Source organism: Myotis nattereri, assembly GCF_964212035.1.
Source record: "Myotis nattereri genome assembly, chromosome: 3".
NCBI classification, from domain to species: Eukaryota; Metazoa; Chordata; class Mammalia; order Chiroptera; family Vespertilionidae; genus Myotis; species Myotis nattereri.
Window position 1 is genome coordinate 190,029,373 of NC_138077.1, and position 26,051 is coordinate 190,055,423.

At 43.9% G+C, this 26,051-nt stretch overlaps 1 protein-coding gene across 1 annotated transcript; it reads left to right on the forward strand.

Annotated features, from left to right (window-relative positions):
* The first annotated feature begins 4,037 nt into the window (after window positions 1-4,037).
* Window positions 4,038-26,048, forward strand: PPT1 (palmitoyl-protein thioesterase 1). Its single transcript, XM_081085875.1, has 9 exons — window positions 4,038-4,193; window positions 9,858-9,967; window positions 10,196-10,323; window positions 10,874-10,944; window positions 12,843-12,945; window positions 20,431-20,521; window positions 21,508-21,606; window positions 22,816-22,887; window positions 24,525-26,048. The coding sequence occupies exons 1-9, from the start codon at window positions 4,070-4,072 to the stop codon at window positions 24,645-24,647; spliced, it is 921 nt and encodes a 306-aa protein (XP_080942001.1). The 5' UTR covers window positions 4,038-4,069; the 3' UTR covers window positions 24,648-26,048.
* The last annotated feature ends 3 nt before the right edge of the window (window positions 26,049-26,051 follow it).

Sequence of the window (26,051 nt, forward strand, 5' to 3'; positions counted from 1 at the left end):
TTTTCAGGGAACATATGTTACAGATAAGCTCTGTTAATGTGGGGATAAAGGAAATCAGGTTTGGAAAATAGTCTTGGTGTTTACTTTTTTTATTAATGTTGTTTTTAGTCTTTATTGTTTAAAATATACATTGGTCCTCCTTTTGGGGTGTTTACTTTTTTAAAAATATGTTTTTATTTTTATTTATTAATTTTTAAAATATATATATTTTTAAATATATTTTATTGATTTTTTACAGAGAGGAAGGGAGAGAGATAGAGAGTTAGAAACATTGATGAGAGAGAAACATTGATCAGCTGCCTCCTGCACATCTCCTACTGGGGATATGCCCACAACCCAGGTACATGCCCTTGACCGGAATCGAATCCGGGACCTTTCAGTCCGCAGGCCGACGCTCTATCCACTGAGCCAAACCAGTTTTGGCAATTTTTAAAATATATTTTTTATTGATTTCAGAGAGGAAGGGAGAGGAAGAGAGAGATAGAAATATCAATGATGAGAGAGAATCCTTGATCGGCTGCCTCCTGCACACCCCTCACTGGGGATCGAACCCGCAGCCTGAGCATGTGACCTTGACCAGAATCAAACCCAGGACTCTTTAGTTCACAGGCCAATGTTCTATCCACTGAGCCAAAACGGCTAGGGCATGGGTGTTTACTTTGAATACAAAAGTTTCAGCCATGTCCCGAAGATTAAGGAGAAGTGTTGAAGGTTTGTTTTTAAGAAAAATCAGCTTACTGTTCTTATAACAATTATACATTATAAATAATGTAAACAATGCAAAAAAAAGCACAAAGAAAAAACATTTTAAAACTTTTAAACCCCACCATCTAAATATAACCATTATTAATGTTTTATTAACATCATTCTAAATATTCTTCCATTCCTTTACATAGATAGTATGATAGACTAACAGGTACATAGATATATCTCCTTTTTAAATGGTATCATACTATATAAGTTATTTAAAAATAAAGTAGCCCAGCTGGCGTGGCTCAGTGGTTGAGCATCGACCTATGAACCAGGAGTTCACAGTTCGATTCCTGGTCAGGGCACATGCTCAGGTTGCAAGCTCGGTCCCCAGTATGGGGCATGCAGGAGGCAGCCGATCAATGATTCTCTCATCATTGATATTTCTATCTCTCCCTCCCTCTCACTTCCTCTCTGAAATCAATAAAAATATACTTAAAAATAAATAAAAATAACAAAGTATACTCGCAGAAGTGGCTGTGAACAGGATGTTTGACAGGAACCCAATCAAAGAAGTGTGGTCAGTTGCAAATAAATCAACATGTAATTGACCAAATAGTGTGTATAAACAATGGCTAAGCCTCCCTTTGGGAAGACAGAGCTTTGGATTTGAATCCCCTGTCTTCTTTACCTGCACAAGAAAATAAAACTACCTAAAAACTCCTCACCCTCCACCCCCAAATAAATAAAGTATTAAATTCAAGCTCACTTGAATTTAACAGAATTAAAAAACACTAAAATAAAAGCTGAAGAATCAAGTAAATGTTTAACCACTACAAAATGTATTATTTCTTAAAATATCAATTTAAGGTTAGAAAAAGCAATTTTGATATATTTTTTTCTTTCAAAAAACATGTTTTAAATTAGAATCAATTGATCCTGCTATAGAAGATCAGGACATCAGCATACTCACACAATCTTCCATAAACCCTTCTCACAGGGCCCAATATTTCCTTGTCATATTATTTCACATTGTTAATTTATATACTTGTGGCTTGGTGCACAGATTCATGCACATTGAAAGGAAATTAATTAGAAGAAACACATGCTATATCAACAACAAAGACATGCTATAAAAACAATAAAAACATGATATAAAAACAACATTGCTAAAAACAATGACTGATAAATTGATTAAACTTATTCTAATATCTCCCTGTATATCACATTAAGAGTCAAAACACTTGCAGCGTGCTTGACTAATTTCCCTTGTGATGAAGTATTTACAACTTTAACTTTGAAGTCACGTGCTCTTCAAACTGGAGAGAAAGCAACATATAACTAACCCTGTCCGAAAACGGGTTCAGGTAAGAATATTCCTACTCTGTCTACATTGGCGCCAGCGAGAGCTTTGAGTCAACCTTTATCTATATATTTCATTTTTTAAAATATACTACTTTATTGATTTCAGAGAGGAAGGGAGGGAGAGAGAGATAGAAACATCAATGATGAGAGAGAATCATTGATCAGTTGCCTGCTGCACACCCCTTACTGGGAATGGAGCCTCCTGCACAGCCCCTACTGGGGATGGAGCCCACAACCCGCCCAAAGACGGAATCGAACCTGAGACCCTTCAGTCCGCAGGCAGATGCTCTATCCACTGAGCCAAACCAGGCAGGGTTTTCATCACTCTTAAACATCTCACAGTTGTTCTTGTCAGTCTGGAAAGCCCTGATATTTCCAGAAAACACTACTTTTCCTCCTCTCTACTTTAGCTCATTTGAGTCCTTCTCCCACATTTCATCTTTGCCTGCTGAAATCCCACCTTTCCCTTCTAGATCTTTAATAAGTACCACACACCCTGCCTTGATGGCCCTGGCTGGAAAAATCCCGCCCCCATCCCTTCCAATTCTAATAGAGAGCTGAGTTCTCCCTTCCTTTCTTTCTTCCCAAAGTAGTTTTCTTCCAAAGGCAGTACAATGCAGTGGTTAAAAGGACGACTTTGGAACTGTTAACAGGGCTGTGAAAAGCTAGGAAAATTTCAGGGCGAGAGGAATTAAAGCCCAGAGAAGAAAGTCAAAACAAGACCAAACAGTGTAGGCAATTTGCAGCCAGCTCGTAAATAACAAGCCATTATCTTTCCCAGCCAAGGACACTTGAGAGCAAATGGTTAAAATCCTCCCCTAATAAGAAAGTGCAGGGAAGGAGAAATGAAAAAAGGGCCGTTTTACTCCCTTAACAGAAAAACTAGCAGTCTTGGCTTGGAAAGATAAAATTGCCAGGTGCTTCTCATGAATTCTGAAAAGGCCACAAATCACGCCAAGCAACACTGGGGGGGGCGGGATATAACACCTGGACCCCAACTCCCTCTTCAGATTAGCTGAGAGCCAGTCTGTGCTTCACAAATCAGATGTATAGATGTGCTTGCCTTGCTTCTTTAATAAATTGGCTTTATCACAACACACAGAGTCTCTCATTTAAAGTAATTTATAGGGCCCTAGCCGGTGTGCTCAGTGGATAGAGCGGCGGCCTGCGGACTGAAGGGTCCCCAGTTCAATTCCAGTCAAAGGCACATGCCCGGTTGCAGGGCTCCCCTATGGGAAGTGCAGGAGGCAGCCTATCCATGATTCTCTCTCATCATGGATGTTTCTATCTCTCTCTCCCTCTCCCTTCCTCTCTGAAATCAATAAATATATATTTAAAAAGTAATTTATACGAGAAGACAAGAATTGAGGTTGGGTGCAGTCCTCTCCCTCTGGCTCAGGGGGCTGTCCAAGAACATCTTTTTGGGGGGCTAGGGTGGGGAAGGGCTGTCTCTGGTCTGCCTGTAACAGAACCCCCAGTTTGCTATCTCTGTGACTTTGGCAGCTGACCCAAATTCTCAGCGCCTCAGTGTCCTGACTGTAAAATGGGGAGAAGTGTACACGGTTGTTGTGAGAACAAACCAGTTAACAGACTTAGAGCACTTGGGACAGTGTTTGCTGTGAAGTGGAGAATAAACGTTACTGACTCACCGAGGTATCCCGTCTATCAAACCGTGGCTCTCCCACATGCGGCTCTTCGGCCCCTTGAGTGTGGCTCTTCCTAAGCCTTAGGAGTACCCTAATTAAGTTAATAACAATGTACCTACCTATATAGTTTAAGTTTAAAAAATTTGGCTCTCAAAAGAAATTTCAATTGTTGTACTGTTGATATTTGGCTCTGTTGACTAATGAGTTTTCCCACCGCTAAAGCAACCGCCCAGGGGAAGCCCAGGCGGAGGCGGGGGCGGGGCCGAGGCGGGGCGGGGGCGGGGCCAGAGGCGGGGCCGGGGGAAGCGCTCCGCCCAACTCGCGCCGGGACCAGCCAGGAGCGGGCGCGGTCATGTGATTGAGTGAAGATGGCGTTGCCCAGCACGTTGTGGCTCTTGGCTGTCGCTCTCCTGCCGGCGCCCTACGCTGCCCTGCGGCTGGGGCACCGGGACCCGGCCGGGCCGTTGCCGCTGGTGATCTGGCACGGGATGGGTGAGTGAGCGAGCGGAGGACCCAACGGGTCTGGCGACTCTTCCCCTTTCAGCCCGGGTTCGCGTCTGCCAAGTGCAAGGGGCGGACCGCGGCCCCACAGCAGCCGCCAGCCGCCGTGAGGATTTGGGGGCTGCCCTGCTTGGGAAGCGGCGTGGGGAGGGTCTGTGCTTGGGTGCGCGCTCGCAGGGGCTGTGCACTGCTGTGCGGAGTGTGTCATCTTCACAGCAGTGAGGATGGAGCACCTGGCACCCGCTCAGCAGAGCTGGGCTGTGGCTGCAGCGACCCGGGCATCCGTCCTCTGATTCATGCACACGTTGAACAGGGATTTGTTAGGCAGCGAGTCACATAGTTATTGCGCACCTATAGATGCGGAGGATACAGTAGAGAGTACAACAGACTAAATTCTTTGCTCTTCTGGAGCTTACATAACAGTGGGAGAGACAGGCTATACAGGTAAGTGCCGAGTGCGATGGAAAAATAAAACAATAAAGCAGAGAGGGGCATGGAAACTGAAGATGGTGGCTTACAATTTTACAGAGCAAGATCAGGAAAGGATTCACTGAGAGAGTGATATCTGAGCAAAGACTGAAGTGGGCAAGGGAGGTACCCTGTGGCCATCTGGTCCAAGGAGTAGCAAATGCAAAGGGCCTGAGGCAGAGGTATGTCTGGTATGTCCCAGAAACTACATTCAGGTCAGTGTGGTGGGAACTGAGTGAACAAGGAGAAGAAAATAGGGGTTTAGGTCGGGGCTGGGAGAGGGGGGCTGCAGATGTTGTTAGGCCCACTAAGGCCACTGTGGGGGCTTTGGCTGGAATGAGATGGGAAGCCCTTGGAGAGGGGAGTTGAGAGGAGTGACATGATCTGAACTTATATTTTAAAAGGACCACTCTAGTGCTGGCTTCGGCAGCACATATACTAAAAGGACCACTCTAGTTGAGAATAGATTGTAGGACAGTGGTTCTCAACCTTCCTAATGCCACAACCCTTTAATACAGTTCCTCATGTTGTGGTGACCCCCAACCATAAAATTATTTTCGTTGCTACTTCATAACTGTAATTTTGCTACTGTTATGAATTGTAATGTAAATATCTGATATACAGGATGTATTTTCATTGTTACAAATTGAACATAATTAAAGCATAGTGATTAATCACAAAAGCAATATGTAATTATATATGTGTTTTCCAATGGTCTTAGGTGACCCCTGTGAAAGGGTCATTCAACCCCCAAAGGGGTCGCGACCCACAGGTTGAGAACCACTGTTATAGGAGGTCATGGACATTTGCAGGAATACAAGTTAGGAATCTATTGTAGTAATTTAAAAAAAAGATGACAGTGGCCCTAGCCAGTTTTGCTCAGTGGATAGAACATTGACCTGCGGACTGAAGAGTCCTGGGTTCGATTCCGGTCAAGGGCAGGTACCTCCGTTGCAGGCTCCATCCCCGGCCCTGGTTGGGCTCGTATGGGAGGCAAACAATCGACGTGTCTCTCTCACATCGATGTTTCTTTCTATCTCTCTGTCTCTCTCCCTCCCTCCCACTCTCTACAAATCAATGGGAAAATATCCTTGGGTGAGGATTAACAAAAAAACCAAGCAAACAAACACCACAAAATAAAACTTAAAAAGAGAGAGATGACAGTGGCTTGAAACAGTATAGTAAAATGGAAAAGTGGTCAAAGTTTGGAATATTTTGAAGATGGAACCAAAGGGATTTGCTAACAGATGAGATGTGGAATGAAAGAGATATAAAGGAATCAAGGATGACTCCATCAGTTTTGGCCTGAAAACCAGAAGGATGAAGTTGGCATTTCCCCAAAGTGGGGATGCCTGTAGGGAGCACACTTGGGGTGGGGAGAGGATCAGAGGTCTGCTTTTGAATTACTAAGTTTGAGATGCTTGTTAGACATCCAGGAGATGTAGAGGTATTTGGAGTGTGCAGTCTAGGAGAGAGGTGCAGGCTGGAGATTTAACTTGGGGAAGCCTTCAACATATATTTGGTATTTAAAGCTGTGAGACTGGGTGAGGTTATACAGCCTAGGGCAGTGGTTCTCAACCTGTGGGTCGCGACCCCTTTGGCGGTTGAAGGATCCTTTCACAGGGGTCGCCTAAGACCATCCTGCATATCAGATATTTACATTACGATTCATAATAGTAGCAACATTACAGTTATGAAGTAGCAACGAAAATAATTTTATGGTTGGGTCACAACATGAGGAACTGTATTTAAAGGGCCAGAAGGTTGAGAACCACTGGCCTAGGGAGTGAGTGTACACAGAAGAAAGGAGAGGTCTGAGGATTGAGCCCTGAGGCGCTCCTAACATATGGAGGTTGAGGAGATGAGAAGGAACTAGCAAAGAAGGCAGTGATGGGACAACCAGGAAGGTGGAAGCAAGTCAGGAGAGTGCAATTCCTGGGGAACAGCTGAAAATGTTTCAAGAGGAAGAGCGTAATCAAACTATGGAATGTTTACAGGTCAAGCAAGGTAAGGGCTGAGAATTGGTAACTGGATTTAGCAACATGAATATCACCAAAGACCTTGACAAAAGCACTTCTGGAAAGAATGAGAGTCTTGTTGGAATGGGTTGAAGGAAAGTGTCCAGAGAGGAATTAGAATTAGCAAATTAGCCAGTTCTGTCAGGGCTTTGTGCCAGGGCCTGGGTCGCTACAGGGGAGTTAAATGAGAACACAAGATGCTTTGTGTCCTTCCAGAGCACAGGCAGTCCTCCAGAGCACAGTCTTCCAGAGCACAGTCAGTCCTTCCAGAGCACAGTCAGTCCTCCAGAGCACAGTCAGTCTTCCAGAGCACAGTCAGTCCTTCCAGAGCAGTCAGTCCTCCAGAGCACAGGCAGTCCTTCCAGAGCACAGTCAGTCCTCCAGAGCACAGTCAGTCCTCCAGAGCACAGTCAGTCCTCCAGAGCACAGTCAGTCCTTCCAGAGCAGTCAGTCCTCCAGAGCGCAGTCAGTCCTCCAGAGCGCAGTCAGTCCTTCCTGAGCACAGTCAGTCCTCCAGAGCACAGTCAGTCCTCCAGAGCACAGTCAGTCCTTCCTGAGCACAGTCAGTCCTCCAGAGCACAGTCAGTCCTCCAGAGCAGTCAGTCCTCCAGAGGACAGTCAGTCCTCCAGAGCACAGTCAGTCCTTCCAGAGCACAGTCAGTCCTCCAGAGCACAGTCAGTCCTTCCAGAGCACAGTCAGTCCTTCCTGAGCACAGTCAGTCCTCCAGAGCAGTCAGTCCTCCAGAGCAGTCAGTCCTTCCAGAGCACAGTCAGTCCTCCAGAGCACAGTCAGTCCTTCCTGAGCACAGTCAGTCCTCCAGAGGACAGTCAGTCCTTCCAGAGCACAGTCAGTCCTCCAGAGCACAGCCAGTCCTTCCAGAGCACAGTCAGTCCTCCAGAGCACAGTCAGTCCTCCAGAGGACAGTCAGTCCTCCAGAGCACAGTCAGTCCTTCCAGAGCACAGTCAGTCCTCCAGAGCACAGTCAGTCCTTCCTGAGCACAGTCAGTCCTCCAGAGCGCAGTCAGTCCTTCCAGAGCACAGTCAGTCCTCCAGAGCACAGTCAGTCCTTCCTGAGCACAGTCAGTCCTCCAGAGCACAGTCAGTCCGTAGGGAGGCAGGTAAGAACCAACAATTGCAGTTCAGTGCGGTGCATGCTACTATGAGCAAAAGCTAAGAGGCTGTAATCCCTAGCCTTTTCCTCTTTAAAAAGTAATTCTTAAGCTTCCTCTCAGGTCGAAAACAGGATAACTAAGTTAAAATGGAAAATGATCTCATCCCACTTCTCCCACTCAGTGGTCCGTCCGTCACTTTGCTTCCCATTCTTAGTTCTGGTTCCTTAAAACGGGAAGAGAAACAGGACTGGGCCTTGGGTGAAACAAGGAAGCCCTCAGTAATGATTTTCAATCCTTTTCGTCTCATGGCCCACACCAAGTAATTACTAAAATTCTGCGGCACAGCAAAAAATATGTTTGTTGCTGATCTGACAAAAAGAAAAGTGTAATTTTGATTCATTCACACCAGATGGCTATTGTTGTGTTGGCTGTTGCCATTGTTTCATTTGACAGTCTAAGGGAAGAGAGGTCAGTGCCCATGATTAAACAGGTATTGCATGTTTTCAAAATACTTGCAGCACACCAGTGTGCCTGCCTCGGACCATCTCACTGCCCTAGAGGGTTAGATTTAAGGAAGTACTCACTCTCTAGTTCAGTGGTTCTCAACCTTCCTAATGCCGCGACCCTTTAATACAGTTCCTCATGTTGTGGTGACCCCCAATTTCATTGTTACAGATTGAACATAATTAAAGCATAGTGATTAATCACAAAAACAATATGTAATTATATATGTGTTTTCCGATGGTCTTAGGCGACCCCTGTGAAAGGGTCGTTTGACCCCCAAAGGGGTCGCGACCCACAGGTTGAGAACCGCTGCTCTAGTTTGTTACAAGTTGAGGGTCAGCACTTACATGAATCTGAGAGTGAGCGCCTCCTTAAATTTTGTGTGATAAGGGAGGGGAATACCCACCTCTGCTTATTTTTCAGTTGTAAATTTGGTGTCCCAGTTACATTGTGTGGGCTTTTGAAGTTTATTCCTTGATAAACATGAGCTAAGCAAAGATGCTCGTTCTTCAATTGAGGAGAAGCTCATGTAGCGTACACTTAACCATAACAAAGCAGACAATTCAGTGGCATTTGGTGTGTTACAGTGCTGTGCAGCCACTACTTCTCTCTGGTTAAAACGTTCTTATTATCCCAGAGAGCGCCTGTGCCCAGTAAATAATCATTCTTCGTTCCCCTTCTCCCACAACTCACTGACATGTCTGATCTGTTTTCTGTCTGTGTGGATTTACCCATTTTGAATATATCCGTTAAAGGGAACAGTACAATCTGTGACCTTTTGTGTCTGGCTTATTTCACTTATAATAATGTTTTCAGGTTCATCCACGTTGTCAGTGTGTGTGTGTGTGTGTGTGTGTGTGTGTGTGACAATTACTTTATCTATTCATCCATTGGTGGGCATCTGGGTCATTTTCACCTTTTGACAGTTATAAATAATGCTGCTGTAAACATTCATGTACACGTTTTTGTATGGACACACGTTTTCATTTCTCTTGGGTCTGTATCTAGAAGTTATATATCTAGGTCATATGATAACTGTAACTGTATGCTTAACTTTTTGAGGAACTACCAGCCTGTTTTCACAGTGGCTGTGTCATGTTACATTTCCACCAGCAATGTACAAAGGTTCCTATTTCTCCATATCCTGCCAATACTTGGTATTTTTCATTTTTTTAAAATTATTTTATGAAAGCCATCCTTTCATAAAGGTACGAAGTAGTATCCCCTTGTAGTTTTGATTTGCATTTCCATAATGAGCAATGATGCTGACCATCTTTTCATGTGCTTCTTGGCCATTTGTATATCATCTTTGGAGATATGTGTGTTGAAATCCTTTTTTTTTTCATTTTTAATTATGTTATCTTCTTTTTGAGTTATAAGAGTTCTTTGTATATTCTGGATATTAAGCCCTTATCAGATATATGTTTTGCAGATATTTTCTCACATGCTGTTTGTTGTATTTTCACATTCTTGATAATGCCCTTTGAAGCACAAAAGTTTTAAAAAAAAATCGTATGATGCATAAGTTCCCATCATTGTCTTTGTTGTCTAGGAGACAGCTGTTGTAATCCCCTAAGCATGGGTTTTATCAAAAAAATGGTTGAGAAGAAAATACCTGGAATTTACGTCTTATCTCTAGAGATTGGGAAGACGCTGATAGAGGTAAGGCTCTTCACAGCTCTGTTCCTTGGAAGTTTGCTGACTAGTTTCATAGAATATACTGCTCAAATGCTTTGCCTTATGTTTTTGCAGCATATCAAGCAATGGCAAGTTAACTCTTGAGTGGCGTATGTGAGGATACCAACCTAAACTAAACAAGTTCACCTCTTAGAAGAAGCCATTGTTGATTTTCAGCCCCATCTTTTCACTTCTCTGTGGTTCCTCTTTTAGGATGTGGAGAATAGCTTCTTCTTGAATGTCAATTCCCAAGTAACATCAGTGTGTGAGATTCTTGCGAAGGATCCTAAATTGCAGCAAGGCTACAATGCTATGGGATTCTCTCAGGGAGGCCAATTTCTGTAAGTTCCCTTCTGTTATACCAATTACATGGAATCGACTTCTTTTTTCTGATTCCAATAGATTGACTCCTCTAATTATTTTTGGATCTTCACCTATGGAAGGGAAGCTATGCTACCTCCTCCCCCAAACTATAGAGAAAGCTTATTGATAAAGTCACAGAAGTAGAAGTGAGCTGTAGAAGAAATGGACTCAGGAAACAACTGACAGGCAAAAGAAGGTTCCTTGGAGCTGAGGGGAAAGAGAGAGGCAAGGAAAATGCCCTGGGGAAGGAGGCGGGGAAAGGCTTGGGCGTGCCCCATAGACAGAGCCAGCCCCCGGGAACTATTCTAAAATGTCCCCATGTCAGAAGCTCTATGTGGAATTTAATTTATTTTCTATGAAAGAATAAAAACTTGTATTTGGTCATATCAGAGGAAAATCCTGAAACCCTGTGGCCTTGGAGAACCACAGAGAATTAAGTGTCTGAATCTGAGGAATCTGAGGAATTGATTGTTGGTGATACATTTCCATCTGACAGTCAGAGGTGATAATCCTTTTTTCCCCCCTCAGGAGGGCAGTGGCTCAGAGATGTCCCTCACCTCCCATGATCAATCTGATCTCAATTGGGGGACAACATCAAGGTAACTTTGGCTCTGTGCCTCTTTTTTTCCATTTAACCCACATGACCATTTGATTAAAAAAAAAAATTCTAGCAGCTCTATTTATACAAGAAGTCAGCCAGCCATCCTTGCAAAATTCTGTTTGTCCCCCGCCCCCTCCCCCTGCCCCCCAGCTTCTAACAAACTAACCAGCATTCTTGAAGAAATAGGAAGATACTTAGGGTTCCATAGGCCTGGAACACAAATGAATCATATGTGTCATCTACTTCTCTCCAATTTAATTGACATGATTTCCTGGAGGTGAGATGATTGCAGCCCGTAGCTGGTGCTGGTTGAGGAATTAGGAAAGTCTAACAACCTTTCCTGTTTTCTGGCATTGGTGATATCTAGGCTTAGGTAAAGAATGATGTGTAAGCTTTTTTTTGTCTGTAAAAGTAACAGTAGCTATTAAATCCTTGGAAAACAACAGGTTTTCTATGTAGACAGAATTATAGACTCTTGGGGAAGGATGTGTCTTTGGAATAGAACTTTATCTCTGTTCTGATGGGTATAGCTATTAGGTGGTATAGCGAAGGGGTGGAAGGAGTCTCCTTATAATCAGGACACTGGATTCACCCAATTAACTATTACTGATGGGCAAGTAATTTGGTCTCTTAGGTCTCTTTCACAGGTGAGGGAAACCAAAATAAGGCTCTGCTCTTCTTGTGGGAATTTTTCAGAGGATGAAGTGAACTAATAGGTAGGAAATACTTTCTAAAAGTGAGAATATTATTCAAGTGCAAATTGGTAAAAACAGCTTTATCATTTTATTCATTCAAATATTTATTGAAAACCTAGAAATAAGGCAAGGTCCCTTCCTTTATGAAACTTCTATTACTGGGGGTAGTGGGGGGAGATAAACATGAAACAAATAAAATAAATACAGACAGCGGTAACTACGATAAAGAAAAAAATAAAAGGGTTAATACTTGAGAGACAGAATTGTGGTTGTATTGGTTAAAGGTGTAGGCTCTGGAGCCAAAAGTGCTGTGTTCATCTGGCTGTAGCACTTATTATTTAACCTTGAACCTCTCTGTTTTAAAGCTTCAAATTCGTAATATGGGGCTGGAAATGATTTCTATTCCACAGGGTGGTTGTGAGGATTAAATGAATTATTGTCAATATGTGCTCAGAACTATGTCCGGTACCCCCGAAAAACGTTATTGAGGATAATGGGGATGAAAGTATAACTGGGAGAGGGGAAGAAATGGGGTTGGACACTACTTGAGTTAGGGTAGGTAGATATGACTTCTCTAAGCTAAGACCTGCGAGATGCAAATGAGTCCAGCCATTGAAGCAGCAAGAGAAGTACAGGTATGCCTTGTATTATTGCACTTCGCTTTATTGAACTTTGCAAATACTATATTTTCATCACTATCTGGGGAAGACCCTCCACCAGCAAAAAGATTACAAGTTGCTGAAGTTTCAGGTGGTTATTAGCATTTTTTAGCAATAAAGTATTTTTTAAATTAAGGTATGTACATTATATTTTTAGACCTAAAGGCTGTCGCACACTTAATAGACTACACTATAGTGTAAACATAACTTTTACATGCACTGGGAAACCAAAGACTTTGAATGACTCATTGCAATATTCGCTTTATTGTAGCAATCTGGAATTGAACCTGCAGTATCTCTGATGTATGCCTGTATATCCTCCAGGGAGGACCAGATGTAAAGATTTTTAGGCAGGAAAGAGTGTGGGGGGACCAAGAGGAAGCTAGTGATAGTGTTAATCCTCAAGACATTATTGAAGAATATTTGAGTGAAATCAGGGTCAAGCTCTGCTTTTTTTGCTTGTTTCTCACAGTGCCTTGGACATAGTAGGTATTCAGTACGTAATTATTAAAGGAATGGGCATTTGTCTTCTACTACTCTAGGTGTTTTTGGACTCCCTCGGTGCCCAGGAGAGAGCTCTCACATCTGTGACTTGATCAGAAAAACACTGAATGCTGGGGCTTACAATAAAGCTGTTCAAGAACGGTATGTATGGTTAGCTGAAAAGGATATAGAACCAGCACTTCATGAAAATATCATGCTGACTTTCATGCTAACAGTGATTCCAGGAATGATTGCTAGTGATATTCAAGTGTGATTTTTTTTTCATAAATACCTCTCTACTATCTATTTTTTTGTAAACCTAAAACTGCTTTAATAATAATTTTAAAAAGAAACAGAGGACATTTTTCTATATAAGAAGAATGTAATTACAACAGAATAAATGTTCATCTTAAACAAAGAAAAAGCCTTTAGGAAGTACCAAGCCCAAGCAATTACTATTAATATTGGAGGGCAGATTCTTTATATTGTCAGCAGCGCGAGGTTAGTCTCCTACGTCAACGTCCCCAATACTCAATGTGTTTGGTATTGTTTTTCTGTGTGTGTGTGTGTGTGTGTGTGTGTGTGTGTGTGTGTGTTTGAGTGTCTGGCTATTTAAAAGCATATAGAATCACTTTTGGGAAATGTTCTTGTTCAGTTGTTTCTAAATTAAAATATACATTAGAACCCCTGGGAAATTCATTAAAAATGGATTCTAGGGTTCCATTGTTAGAAATTCAGATTCAATACACCGCAGTGGTTGGCAAACTGCGGCTCGCGAGCCACATGCGGCTCTTTGGCCCCTTGAGTGTGGCTCTTCTACAAAATACCATGTGTGGGTGTGCACATACAGTGCGATTGAAACTTCATGGCCCATGCGCAGAAGTCGGTATTTTGTGGAAGAGCCACACTCAAGGGGCCAAAGAGCCACGTGTGGCTTGCGAGCCACAGTTTGCTGACCACTGACCTAGAGTATTCTAGGTGATAACTGGGATTAATTAGTTTGGTGATGGTATCTGTCCTGTGGGTTTTCCAAGTGGATCATTCTTGTCTAACAACAACTCTTCAATACAACACTTCCTTGAAGCCATTTTCCAAAGTATAGCCTTGTGAGTGACTCACAGAGAAGCAACCGGACCCTAGCTCTTTTCCTTTTCTTTCAGTGGCTATATGCATAGCTACAAAGCTATCTTGGGTCAGCAGTGCCACCTGATGGTCAGTGAAGGAAACTAAGATACGTGATATTTCCATCTTCCCTCAAGCAGCTCTAACCACTGCTAAGCTTTATCCTCTTACATGGTTTGACTAGCCATAGCTTGGTTATTAATGTCCTACATATTCTTTGTTCTCATGGATATATACATAGCCTCCTTACACTTTGTTCTTAATTTACTCTTTATTCTTCTCATTCTAACTCAGATGGTTAAGAAAAGCACATCCTTTTCTTTATATTTCTTTTGTGAACCAAACACAACCATTGGCAATCAGAATTGTTAGATTCAATTCCTGGTCAAGGACACATGCCTGGGTTTGCACTCGATCCCCAGAAGGGGGCAGAGTGAGCAGGAGGCAGCCGATTGATGCACTCTCATATTGATGCTTCTCTCTCTCTTCCTCTCCCCTTCTCTCTCTAAAAACCAATAAACCATTCTTTAAAAAAAAAGAAAGGAAGAAATGGAACCACCCAGAGCTAAGGCAGTCTCTCTCCAGCTGTTGTCAGTGCTGCTCCCTCTGTTTCAGTGCTTCTTTTTTCTCTCCATGCAGACCAGCCCCTGTGCCATGGTACCTGGCACAGCTCCTTTAGGAAATTATCTCAGCCTGAGGCTGGAATCTCTCTGCCCCAATTCAAATTATTAGGGAAGGGGCCATGCCCCAGCTCAGGTCAGGTTCCCACTTGTTCTCATTAGCTGTGACCAGAGAAGTGTGGGACCACATGGTACCAACTATACCCGCTCCTGTAACTGGTAGGTGGGGGCAGGAAGGGTGCAGTTCCCACACGAGAGAGGATGGTTTTGATTTAGGCAGAGACCTCGGAACATGTCTTCTATACTGTTCAAATAATTTAACCATAGCAAAGCAAATTTGATATCCTAATTCCCTGAATACGCAGCGAGGACGTCGTTTTTTTTTGTTTTTTTTTTTTAATATATTTTATTGATTTTTTACAGAGAGGAAGGGAGAGGGATAGAGAGTTAGAAACATCGATGAGAGAAACATCGATCAGCTGCCTCCTGCACATCTCCTACTGGGGATGTGCCCACAACCAAGGTACATACCCTTGACCGGAATCGAACCTGGGACCTTTCAGTCCGCAGGCCGACGCTCTATCCACTGAGCCAAACCGGTTTCGGCTGTTTTTGTTTTTTGACCCTCACCCGGGGAGATGTTTATTGATTTTAGCGAATGAGGAAGGGGGAGAGAGAAAGAGAAACAGCTATGTGAAAGAGACACATTGATTGGCTGCCTCCAGTACACTCCCCGACGGAATCAAATCCACAACCTTTTGGTGTATGGACAACTGCTCCAACCCAGCCACTGGCCAGGGCAGTGAGGAAGTGCATGGTGGGGACAATGAGTAATGGTGAGTGTAACAGCTGTCTCTCACCTTCTGACTGAAATCTGCCCTGTGGTTCCCCCTCTGACATACTAGCAGCCCTTCCTGACTTCTCCTTCCTCCTTTTCTCCCTGCCATCCCCCACCCTTGGCCTCTTGTCTTCTGTGCCAGCTCTGCTCTCCCAGCTGGCCCTCTCCTTGGTCCCTGGCTCCCAGCCTGCATGCCCCTTGCTTTGCAGCGCCTGCGCTCCCACCCCCATGGCTCAAAGAGTGCTTGTCTTCAGTTGTCCCACTTTGCCCACCTCTTTGCCCTCAACTTGCCACACCCTTTCCTGGAAATACTGAGGCAACCACTCAAGCTGCCTCAGTTACTTTTCAGTTGTTCATAAAAGTAGAGCGTGCCCTGGCCCGTTTGGCTTAGTGGATATAGCATCAGCCTGAAGCATGAAGGGTTGTGGGTTTGATTTTGGTCAAGGGCATTTACCTTAGTTGCAGGATCAATCCCCTGTGCCAGTTGGGGCACATGTGGGAGGCAACCAATTGATGTGTCTCTCTCACATTGATGTTTCTCTCTGTGAGTCTCTCCTCCTCCCTTCCACTCTCTCTAATAAAATCAATAGAAAAAATATCCTGGGTGAGGATTAGCTAAATAAATAAAAGTACAGAGAGCCCTGGCTGGTGTGGCTTAGTTGGTTGAATGTCATCCAAAAGGTCGCTGGTTCAATTTCCGGTCAGGGCACGTACCCAGGTTTTGGCCCTGTCCTAGGTAAGGGTGCCTACGAGACTCTAGGCAACCGATCGATCTTTCTTTCTCATATTGATGCTTCTCTCTCTCCCTCGGAGCCCTTCTTCTCTCTCCAAAAAAAAAAAAAAAAAAATCCATGAAACATGCTAAAAAAAAGTACAGAGTGTACCTAAAGCTTCTGTGTACCTAAAATTAGTATTTTGTCATATTTGTCTCAGATATTTTTAAGAACAAACATTTCAGATACAATTGAATTTTTTACATATCTCTCCCAGATCCCATTCTTTGCCCTCCCTCCATAGTGACAACCACTGTCCAATCAGAATATAGCTTATTAAAAGTTTGTACCATATACATACATATCCACAATCAGTCAACAAATAGTGTTATATTGTATATTTAAAACTTTATGTAATTATATCTTATTGTGTATTTTAGTCTACAAATGATTTTTGTACTCAGTATTACATTTTTGAGATCTAAACATGTTATTACATATACATAAAGCTGATTTGTCTTATTTGCTGCATGACATTTTATTGTATGACTTCACAGTTTATTGATTCCATATTGTACTCATTTCTAGTTCTCATTATAACAAACAACTTTCAGAGAACATCCTTGTATTGAAAAGCCCAGTCTTCCCCTCCTGTGTTCTGTTCTATTACATGCCAACACTTCGACCTTGAGCAAGCTGCTTAATCACTCCGAGTATGGTTGCCTCATTTGTAAACATGAGTGTAATAATAGTACTTGCTCTATGGAATTCTTGTAAGGATGGAATAGTTTAATATATATAAAGTGCTTACAATAGGCCTGGTATATAGTAAGTGCTATGTGCTACTATTATACTCTCTAAGCCACAGTGGCTAGCCTCCGAGGGTGGAGGCTTATCTCACCAAGGGTGGCCTGTGGTTGGGAAGTTCTGGCTTGGGAGCTGCTCTTCCCTGCCTCTTCGTGTGCTGCACTGGAGAGTGAGGACGCAGAAGATTTAGACTCATGTCTTACCCTTTCTAGTGCTGGCTGGTGGCTTTGGGAGAGCTACTTAAGCTCTCTGAATCTGGCCCTTCAGTGGTAAAAAGGAGGTAAATAGTACAAACCATTTTTCTTCTCTGTCCACCTCCTGAAGAGCTGCCCTCTCCTTCACCTCCCCGCCTTCTGCAGCACTTCCAGCTTAGCTCATCCTCACATCCTTCCCCTGGGCTCACTTGTAAACATGAGTATAATAATAGTACTTACTCTATGGAATTCTTGTAAGGATTGAATAGTGTGCACCAGGCTTCTTACAAAACAAAATGTCCTTTTCTTCCTGTTGCCCCTTAGCTGTTTCCTTTCACACATAAAGGTGACCAATCTGTGATTACTGCTTTTATTCTTTCTTTTATCCTTAGCCATTGGGCCTCCCCCCTGCCATTCTGAGTCACCAGAACTGGGCCTGGCAAGATCTAGGGCCTTTGTATTCTTTATCTACATTTTCTGAAGGAGCTTGAGTGTCCACTTGTGTGAAAAGTGTGTGGGCTCAGTGCTCAGCATTTCTCAGCATTTCACACTTGGCCACCTATTCTTGAAGCTTTGTCTTCCCTTGTTCTAACTATCCTCCTGTCACATCTCTAAACCCTAACCCTCCTTTACTGCCAGGCCTACTTTGCTCATAACTTGTCTAGCATCCCCACATCCTTCTGTTTCATTCGGCAAACCCTTCCCACTGAGCATCCGCCAGGTGGTCACTGCTGAGGAGCTTGCCGTCTTGTAGGGGAGAGGCGGGACCAATACTCTCACACAGTAAGTGATAACAATGCCAAAACAAAATAAGACCACCACTAATACCAGTATTTTATAAATGTTCAGAATTCGTCACCTTTTGAAAATTGGATAAAGTAAACATTTAAAAGCTTTCAAATACATTTTAATCAGATTATATGTGTCACGCTGACTGCTGACAGTCTGACTGCTGCCTCCTTGAACCTCAGCCCCATCTCCTGGACGTCAGAAGCTGCCATCATCTCTGATGTAGATGGTTCAGTGGGCTCTAGTGCCATGCTGCTCTGCTGAGTGGTGCTTCTAGGATCACTACCTCTGGGCAGCTCTTTCACTCTGGCTGGCTCCTTTTGTAGAAATTTTGATTTCTTTTCCTGCTAAACTGGGATAGAAAGTCCTACTCATGTTCTAATTCCTCCCTTTCCCCAGAGGACATCTCTCATTAGGTCCATGCTCAGCCTTTTTCTCCAGCTGGAATATTGCTGTGTGGATGCAGGTGCTAAGTGGGAACTAACTTCTGAGAGAACTTATGGTAGAGGTGTCAGTTTTGGTAGGGGGGGGCTAGGAGGGAATGGAAGGGGAAGTGGAGAGAGACTGAGAGAAAGTAAAAAAGTGTGAAGAGAACTGATCTGTGTCTGAAATAATAATATAACCACCGAATACCTGCCTATTGTCCTTAAAAATTGCATGACATATCAGAATCCTGAAAACTAGTATCACTCAATCTTATATAATACTAGAGGCCTGGTACATGAAATTCATGCGGTGGGGGGGGGGGTGGGGGGGTGGGGGGAACCTCAGCCCAGCTTGCACCCTCTCCAATCCAGGACCCCTCGGGGGATGTCCGACTGCAGTTTAGGTCCGATCCCTAGGTTAAGGCCTAAACCTGCCGTCGGACATCCCTCTCACAATCCTGGACCGCTGGCTCCTAACTGCTCGCCTTCCTGCCTAGTCACCCCTAAACTGCCCCCCTGCCAGCCTGATCACCCCTAACTGCCTCTGCCTGCCAGCCTGATTGCCCCCAACTGCCACTCCCCCCAGCCCCTGCCAGCCTGGTCGCCCCACATAGCCTGCTGCTCAGTCGTTTGGTTGCCCCTCACTAACCCCCCTGCCGGCCTGGTCGCCCCACGCAGCCTATTTGGTCGTCCGTTCAGTTGTGATGGTCACTTAGGCTTTTATATAGATAGAAAAGCCTAATATGCTAAGTGTCCGGTCGTCCAGTTGGCTGTTCAACCTATCAAAGCATAATATGCTAATGATATGCTAAGGCCTTGCAACTGCTCGCTATGACGTGCACTGACCACCAGGGGACAGATGCTCTGACCAGTAGGTTAGCTTGCTGTTGGGGTCTGGCTGATCGGGACTGAGCAACACGGGCCGGACATGCTCTGGAGCCCTCCTGCAATCCCTCCCTGGCTGGCCAGCCTCCCGCATCGTGTACTGGTGGGGTCCCTTGGCCTGGCCTGTGCCCTCTCGCAATCCCAGACCCCTTGGGGGATGTCACAGAGCCAGTTTCAGCCAGATGATGGGACGACCAGTCACTATGACACACACTGACTACGGGGGGGGGGGGGGGGGGGGTGGTGCAGATACTCAATACAGGAGCTGCCCCCTGGTGGTCAGTGTGCTCTTACAGGGGGAGCACCGCTTAGCCAGAAGCCAGGCTGATGGCTGGCGAGTGCAGCAGCAGTGGCGGGAGCCTCTCCTGCCTCTGTGGCAGGGCTAAGGATGTTCAACTGCCATTAGTTGAATATCCCCCGAGGGCTCCCAGACAGCAAGAGGGCACAGGCCGAGCTGAGGGACCCCCCACTCCCCACACACACACCCAGTGCACGAATTTCATGCACTGGGCCTCTAGTAGTATGATAAATGCTTTGTGATTGAAAGATCAGACCTCCATCCCAGTATCAGCACGATGAGAGAGAAGAGATAAATGGGTGAAGAGGAGGCAGAAGTTGTGGTATTTGAGCTGAGTCTTACAGGATGAGTAGACAGCAAAGGAGAGTGAAAGATTTGGGGTTGTGGGAGGGGACAGCATGTGTCTTCATGACTTGGAAGCATGATTAAGTGTGATAAAGCTCAGTGGTACAGGGGAACCATATTGATAGGTCCTTTTCCTAAGTTTTAGGATATTTTTTGTTTGTTTTTTTTCTTAATCATCTTGATGATGTTTTTCTACTGATTTTTAGAGAGGGAGGAAAGGAGGGGGAGAGACAGAGAAACACTGAAGTAAAACACATCGATTGGTTGCCTCCTGCACATGCCCCGACCAGGGCTGGGGATTAACCTATAATTGAGGTTCGTGTCCTTGACTGGAATTGAACCTGGAACCCTTCAGTCCGAGGGCCGATGCTCTATCGACTGAGCCAAACAGGCCAGGCTAAGATGTTCTTTACTGTATTAAATAGCACATCCTTGCCTCAGGTGTCTAGGTGATGAACTTTGGTAGGTGGAAGTCTTGTCTTCCCTATTAGAGGGCAAGGCCTGGGACTTGAGGACTCCGGTCTCTGACCCTTTGAAGTCTCCTGGTGACCTATGCAGAGGGGCATGCTGACATGCAGCTTGGTCACCTTGATTTCTTTTTCCCCCTGCAGGCTGGTGCAAGCAGAATACTGGCACGACCCCATAAAGGAGGACATGTACCGCAACCACAGCATCTTCTTGGCAGATATTAATCAGGAGAGAGTAAGCACCCAAGCCAGGCTGCTGTTATGTATTCATTTTTCTATCTGGGACATTTATAAAAAGATCAGCAGTGACTGTTTACCCGAAGTATCCCAGACAACCCCGGAAACAGAAGTTCTGTTTTTAGGAAGGGAGCCAGTGATTCTGAGATTCAGTTCCTTTTAGGGAGGCTGAAATCCATTTGGCTCTCTTCCCTTATGTCTTTTCCCTTTCCTAGTGTTGAAGCATGGTCAGCTCAGTGGGTTGCTGGCTGGCTTACATGGAACTTCACAGCTGCTGGTTTACTGAGGGAAGTCTTCCTGGTGGGTCCCTTTTGGGTCACATTTTCACAGAAAATAGATTTACTTAGAAGAGATACTAAAAGGGGACTGTTTGTCCCAAATATAAGCATGGTTTGGGAGATTCTGGTAAATTAGATGGCTTAATTTATATTGTTTATCTAGAGGTTTTTAAAAAATTTCATATTATTTTAAATATCTTTATTGATTTTAGAGAGAGAGGAAGGAAAAGAGAGAGGGGAAAAAACATTGGTTGCCTCCTGTACCCACCCCGACCCTGGGGACCAGGTCCCCGCAACTTAGGCTTGTGCCCTGACTGGGAATCAAACCAGCGACGTTTCAGTGCATAGGATGATGCTCAACCAACTGAGCCAGACCAGCCAAGGCTGGAGTCTTTTTAAAACAATTTTTTTTGAAAGAGGGAAAAACAGTCGTATAGCAGAACCACTCAGAACTTGCAGCTTCTTATTTTGCCTTGGCTTTCTCTGGCTAGATGTCTTTAACCTATATGCTGAATACCTGTGGAGTGCTGTGACAGATTAATGATGGCACCCTGGTTGCTGGGGGCATGCCAGTCAGATAGGATGTTAAGAAAAAGGCTGTACAGGTATATTCTGGGCAGGAAACTGAAAAAGCAGCCTGAAAGGCTTTAATCCCCCGGCTGGAACCTGATGATGACTCTGAGATACTGCTGGCCTTTCCCCCCAGGGTGTCAATGAGTCCTACAAGAAAAACCTTATGGCCCTGAAGAAGTTTGTGATGGTGAAATTCCTCAATGATTCCATTGTGGACCCTGTGGATTCTGAGGTGAGACTGCTTGGGCAGGCCACAAGACAGGAGACCTTGAGTAAATGACTTTTGGGGAAAAACCTTAGTCCGTCCACCAACCTTTGTGTAGGGCAGGGGTTCTTCACCTGAGGTCTATAAATGCGACACCACCCAGAGTATGCAAAATGGTAACGTTGAATTCTCTGAGGGACTATAATTTTGATTAGATTTTCAGAGACCTGTGACCCCTAGTTAAGAATCACCAACTCAAAGTCTGTAAGTCCCTAAGGTTGACATTGAAGGTCTGCCTTGACCTGGCTTCAGCCTGTTTCTCCAACCTAATCTCCCTACACTATCCACTTTAGATTCTCTGATCACATTGTACTACTTGAAATGCCCCAAACAGCCTATGCTTTTTCTCTTGCATGCCTTTATTCAAGCTTTTCAGTCTCTTAGAATGCCCTTCCCTGGGCTTCTCCACCTGACAAGCTCCTATTTACCTTTCAAGGCCAATCTCAGATCACTTTATCCATTTAGGATGCTATCCTATTTCAGGTAGATATAGCACTCATCACATCAGACCACCAGGAACTAGCAAACCATAGCCTGCAGGCCAAATCCAGCCTGCCACTTGCTTTCGTATGGCCCATGAACTAAGAATAGTTTCTACATTTTTAAGTGGTTGAAAAAGTAAAAAATATTTGATGAAGTGAAAATTATATGAAATTCAGATTTCAGTGTCCATAATTAAAATTCCATTGAAACACAGCCATACTCGAGTTTTTAAAAATATTGTCTGTGGCTGCTTTTGCATTACAATGGCAGCATTGAATCGTTGCAACCATGTGGCTCTTAAAGCCAAAAATATTTTGTATGTGACCTTTATAGAAAAGTATGCTAAACAATTAGTTGTTTCTGTGCCTCATTATACTAGAGGTTTTTGAAAAACTGACTATGTATTCATCTTTGAGTGTCTAGTTCAGCATAAGGATTTTCAGAGGGTAGTTGCTCAATAATTATCGGAAGCAGAAATTTTGGGAAATTGGAAAGCTCTTTGGAAAAGATAACTCATCTCTCAAGATTTACCCTTAAAAAAGAGATGACTCAAGACATATTCTATTTTTCCATCTTACTATACCTTCATGATGTCATTTGTTGGTTCGGCTTAGCTACCAGCCAGTTTTAAGTTAGTTTGGCAGTATATATGCCATGTATGTGATCTGCGTATTTCTTCCTCCTTTCCTGCAGTGGTTTGGATTTTACAGAAGTGGACAAGACAAGGAAACCATTCCTTTACAGAAGACCACTCTGTACACACAGGTAACTGGGTGGGGAGAGGTGCTGTCCTTTTCACCTCCTGGCTCCTGAAGCTGCCGGGTTCTTGGGTGATAGATCCTGTCCTGTACACCCCAAAGCAGTAAGTGGTCGTGAGGCGTCTGACCCGTCTCGGTGAGGCTGGCTAGGCTGCTGACTATTGCGCTAGTCTATTAGGTGCTGGTCTATAGAATCTACATCCTGAACGTCGAAGGACCTGTACCTCATGGTTTTCAAGCATGACCAAGGGACACATCCTTTCTAGCTCTTCCTTTCTGGTAAAAAGGTTAGAACTGGCTTCTTTTGCTGAGATGTAGACTGGATCAAATCCAACAAGCCCCCTAGGCATAATGAAAACAGGAGACAGGCGTTACTTTAAAACATTAATAGTCGTGGAAGTGTTTTTAAATTAGGCACTGACAAGGGGAGCTCCTCCTGCAGGAGGTTATGGGACTAGAGCAGGGGTGGGCAAACTTTTTGACTAGAGGGCCACAATGGGTTCTTAAACTGGACTGGAGGGCCGGAACAAAAGCATGGATGGAGTGTTTGTGTGAACTAATATAAATTCAAAGTAAACATCATTACATAAAAGGGTACGGTCTTTATTTTCAATAGTTTTATTCATTTCAAACGGACCGGATCCGGCCCGCGGGCCGTAGTTTGCCCACGGCTGGACTAGAGTGTGAATTCCTTTTTGTAGCAGATGGTTTCTCAAGCAGAGGTTGCAGCATTTCACCACTTCCAGCTCCACACTAAAGACTGTGTCAGAGATACACTCCCCAAAATGCACAGGAGTTATGTCTGAACCAGTTGTCTTCTACTCCAATTTCTTTACATTTCAGAAGCCTAGTCTCCTCTCTCGGCTTTTCTCTTACATTTGATGCCCCTCATGGGTAAGAGGGAAGCTAGGGTCTGTTAAGTTTTGGAAATTACAACTTAAGAGCCTCCTTATTGTGAAACTCAAACTGATGGTAACCACAGAAGCAACATTCTGACACTGTCATAACTGCTCATCTTCGCATCATATTTGTTCTGTGGCACACGGGCAATGTTTTCAACTGCAAGATATGAAAGTGTCCCAGATTTGTTACCTAGGGGTTGGATGTTTTAAGTTATTGAGCTAATGTTCTCCTGTCTTTGGTTCAGTTCCACTTAACTGACATTTTGAGGCAGTTTTGTCCTCCAAAAGGTTTGGAAAACTTTAGAAAGCAAAATATAAAACTATAGAATAATCTCAGCTGCATATAATTTTAATGCTTAGGGGAAAAAATAGGAGGTATCCTTTTTGGCATTTTTGACAATACACCTAAATTGTAATACTTAGGCAAAAGATTGCATTTTGAGAATATATCTCAGCTAACATTTTATTTTTTATTTATTTCAAAGAAGGGAAGCGGGGTAGATAAAAACATCAATGATGAGAGAGAATAACTGCTCAGCTGCCTCCTGCACACCCCCTACTGGGGATCGATCCTGCAACCCAGGCATGTGCCCTTGACTGGAATCGAACCCGGGACCCTTTAGTCCCCAGGCCAACACTCGGTGTCCACCGAGCCAAACCGGCCAGGGCTCAGCTAACCTTTTCTTTTATTCCAAAACTTTTCAGTGAGCCCTTTGATTAATTATGGCATTTCTCTCTGCAGGACCGCTTGGGGCTAAGAGAAATGGACAATGCAGGACAACTAGTATTCCTGGCTGTAGAAGGGGACCATCTCCAACTGTCTGAAGAATGGTTTTATGCCCACATCATACCCTTCCTTGAGTGAAACCTTTGCAACTTGCACCAGAGCTCAGGGCGCCCCCAGCACTTCCACACGAGTGAAGACTGTTCCCTTCATGCCCAAGCCGGAGCACAGGTCCAGCTTGCAACTAACCCTTCTCTCTAGTCATCATCTAACATGACCTACTTAGAAAGATCTAAGATCCAAATCTTATCCTTTGCCTCATCCTATCAGCATATGGTGTTGAATGCAAGTTTAATTAGTTAATAACCACAGAGATTATTTTACAACCATTTGATGTAGTCAAGCTGTCTCAGGAAATAGTCTGCTGCAAGTCAGTGCCAGAACTGTGCCCAGGCCCAGAAGAGACTGAACAAACTACAAGTGACATAGATTCTGAGGGCAAACATCTTTCTCACATAAATCTAGCCACATTCAAGCCAGAGGGCCAATACCTAGGCCTGAGGTGGTCACAGACATGCTCTCTCAGTTTTGCTGGTGGGATTTAACCAGTGCTTACAAGAGTATTGCTTGCATGTTGCTATATAATCTAAGGCTACCCTCCTCTCCCTGAGTATGTTTTCTTCTGTAGTGTCTTTAGCAATTAGACAAATTCTGCTAGCCCACCATCTAGCTTCAGTAGCACTCTTGGTCTCCTCCGATTGTGACACATTAGTTGCTGTGATAAAAGGAGGGAGGTAACACCCGATTGGAGTGTTTAAGGGAGGAAGTATGGTATTGCTTAACTTAGAAAGGGAGGTGAAGAAAAATGTAGAAATGGAGATGAAAACTGAGGAGGTGGCTGGTTCTTTCCATTCCACCCTCAATATGTCATCTCCAATGTGACTAGTGGTCTGGATTCAGTCACTCTGTTACTGGTATTAACAGAGAATGGGAGGAAACATGGAGATCAGGCTAATTTCCATTACAAAAAATCATATTTACTGGTACACTCCAAACTTGTTTAAGATGTGCTCTGTGAGAGAGAAAAAAAGATTGTTTCCTCAAAAAGCTTGGGGAATATTGCACATCCCTTTTCTCCTTGGAGATCAACCCAAATTAAGGACTCTGAGAATTCCTGTTATGTTACAGAAAACTAACCTTATTCTACCATTCCCCACACTATTTGAGCAGTTTGAACATGTTAGCCCCAACTTCCCTGCCCGTGAAAACCTATCAAAACTGTTCTGGAAGACCTGTGCAGCATGTCAATTTGGGGAAATGATTAGCTACATGAAAAAAGGATCTTGTTAGTGCTGTAAAGTTTACTCTTTGTGACTTTTCCTACACTTAAGCCTTTTTTTCCAACTAAAAGATGAGGCTTACGGGTAAGAAGCGGGGGGATGTGAAAAGAATTGTATGAGGTTGTCTAAAGAGTAGCTTCTTAAACTTCGTGTCATGTTTTCAATATTCTTACAACTCTGTACAATAAATATCACAGGTAAATAC

Coding starts and splice junctions, on each gene's coding strand:
- PPT1 (XM_081085875.1), top strand. CDS start 4,070: ATGGCGTTGCCCAGCACGTTGTGGCTCTTGGCTGTCGCTCTCCTGCCG. Junction 21,607..22,815: donor TGGACCCTGTGGATTCTGAG/GTGAGACTGCTT, acceptor CCTTTCCTGCAG/TGGTTTGGATTTTACAGAAG. Junction 22,888..24,524: donor AGACCACTCTGTACACACAG/GTAACTGGGTGG, acceptor TTCTCTCTGCAG/GACCGCTTGGGGCTAAGAGA.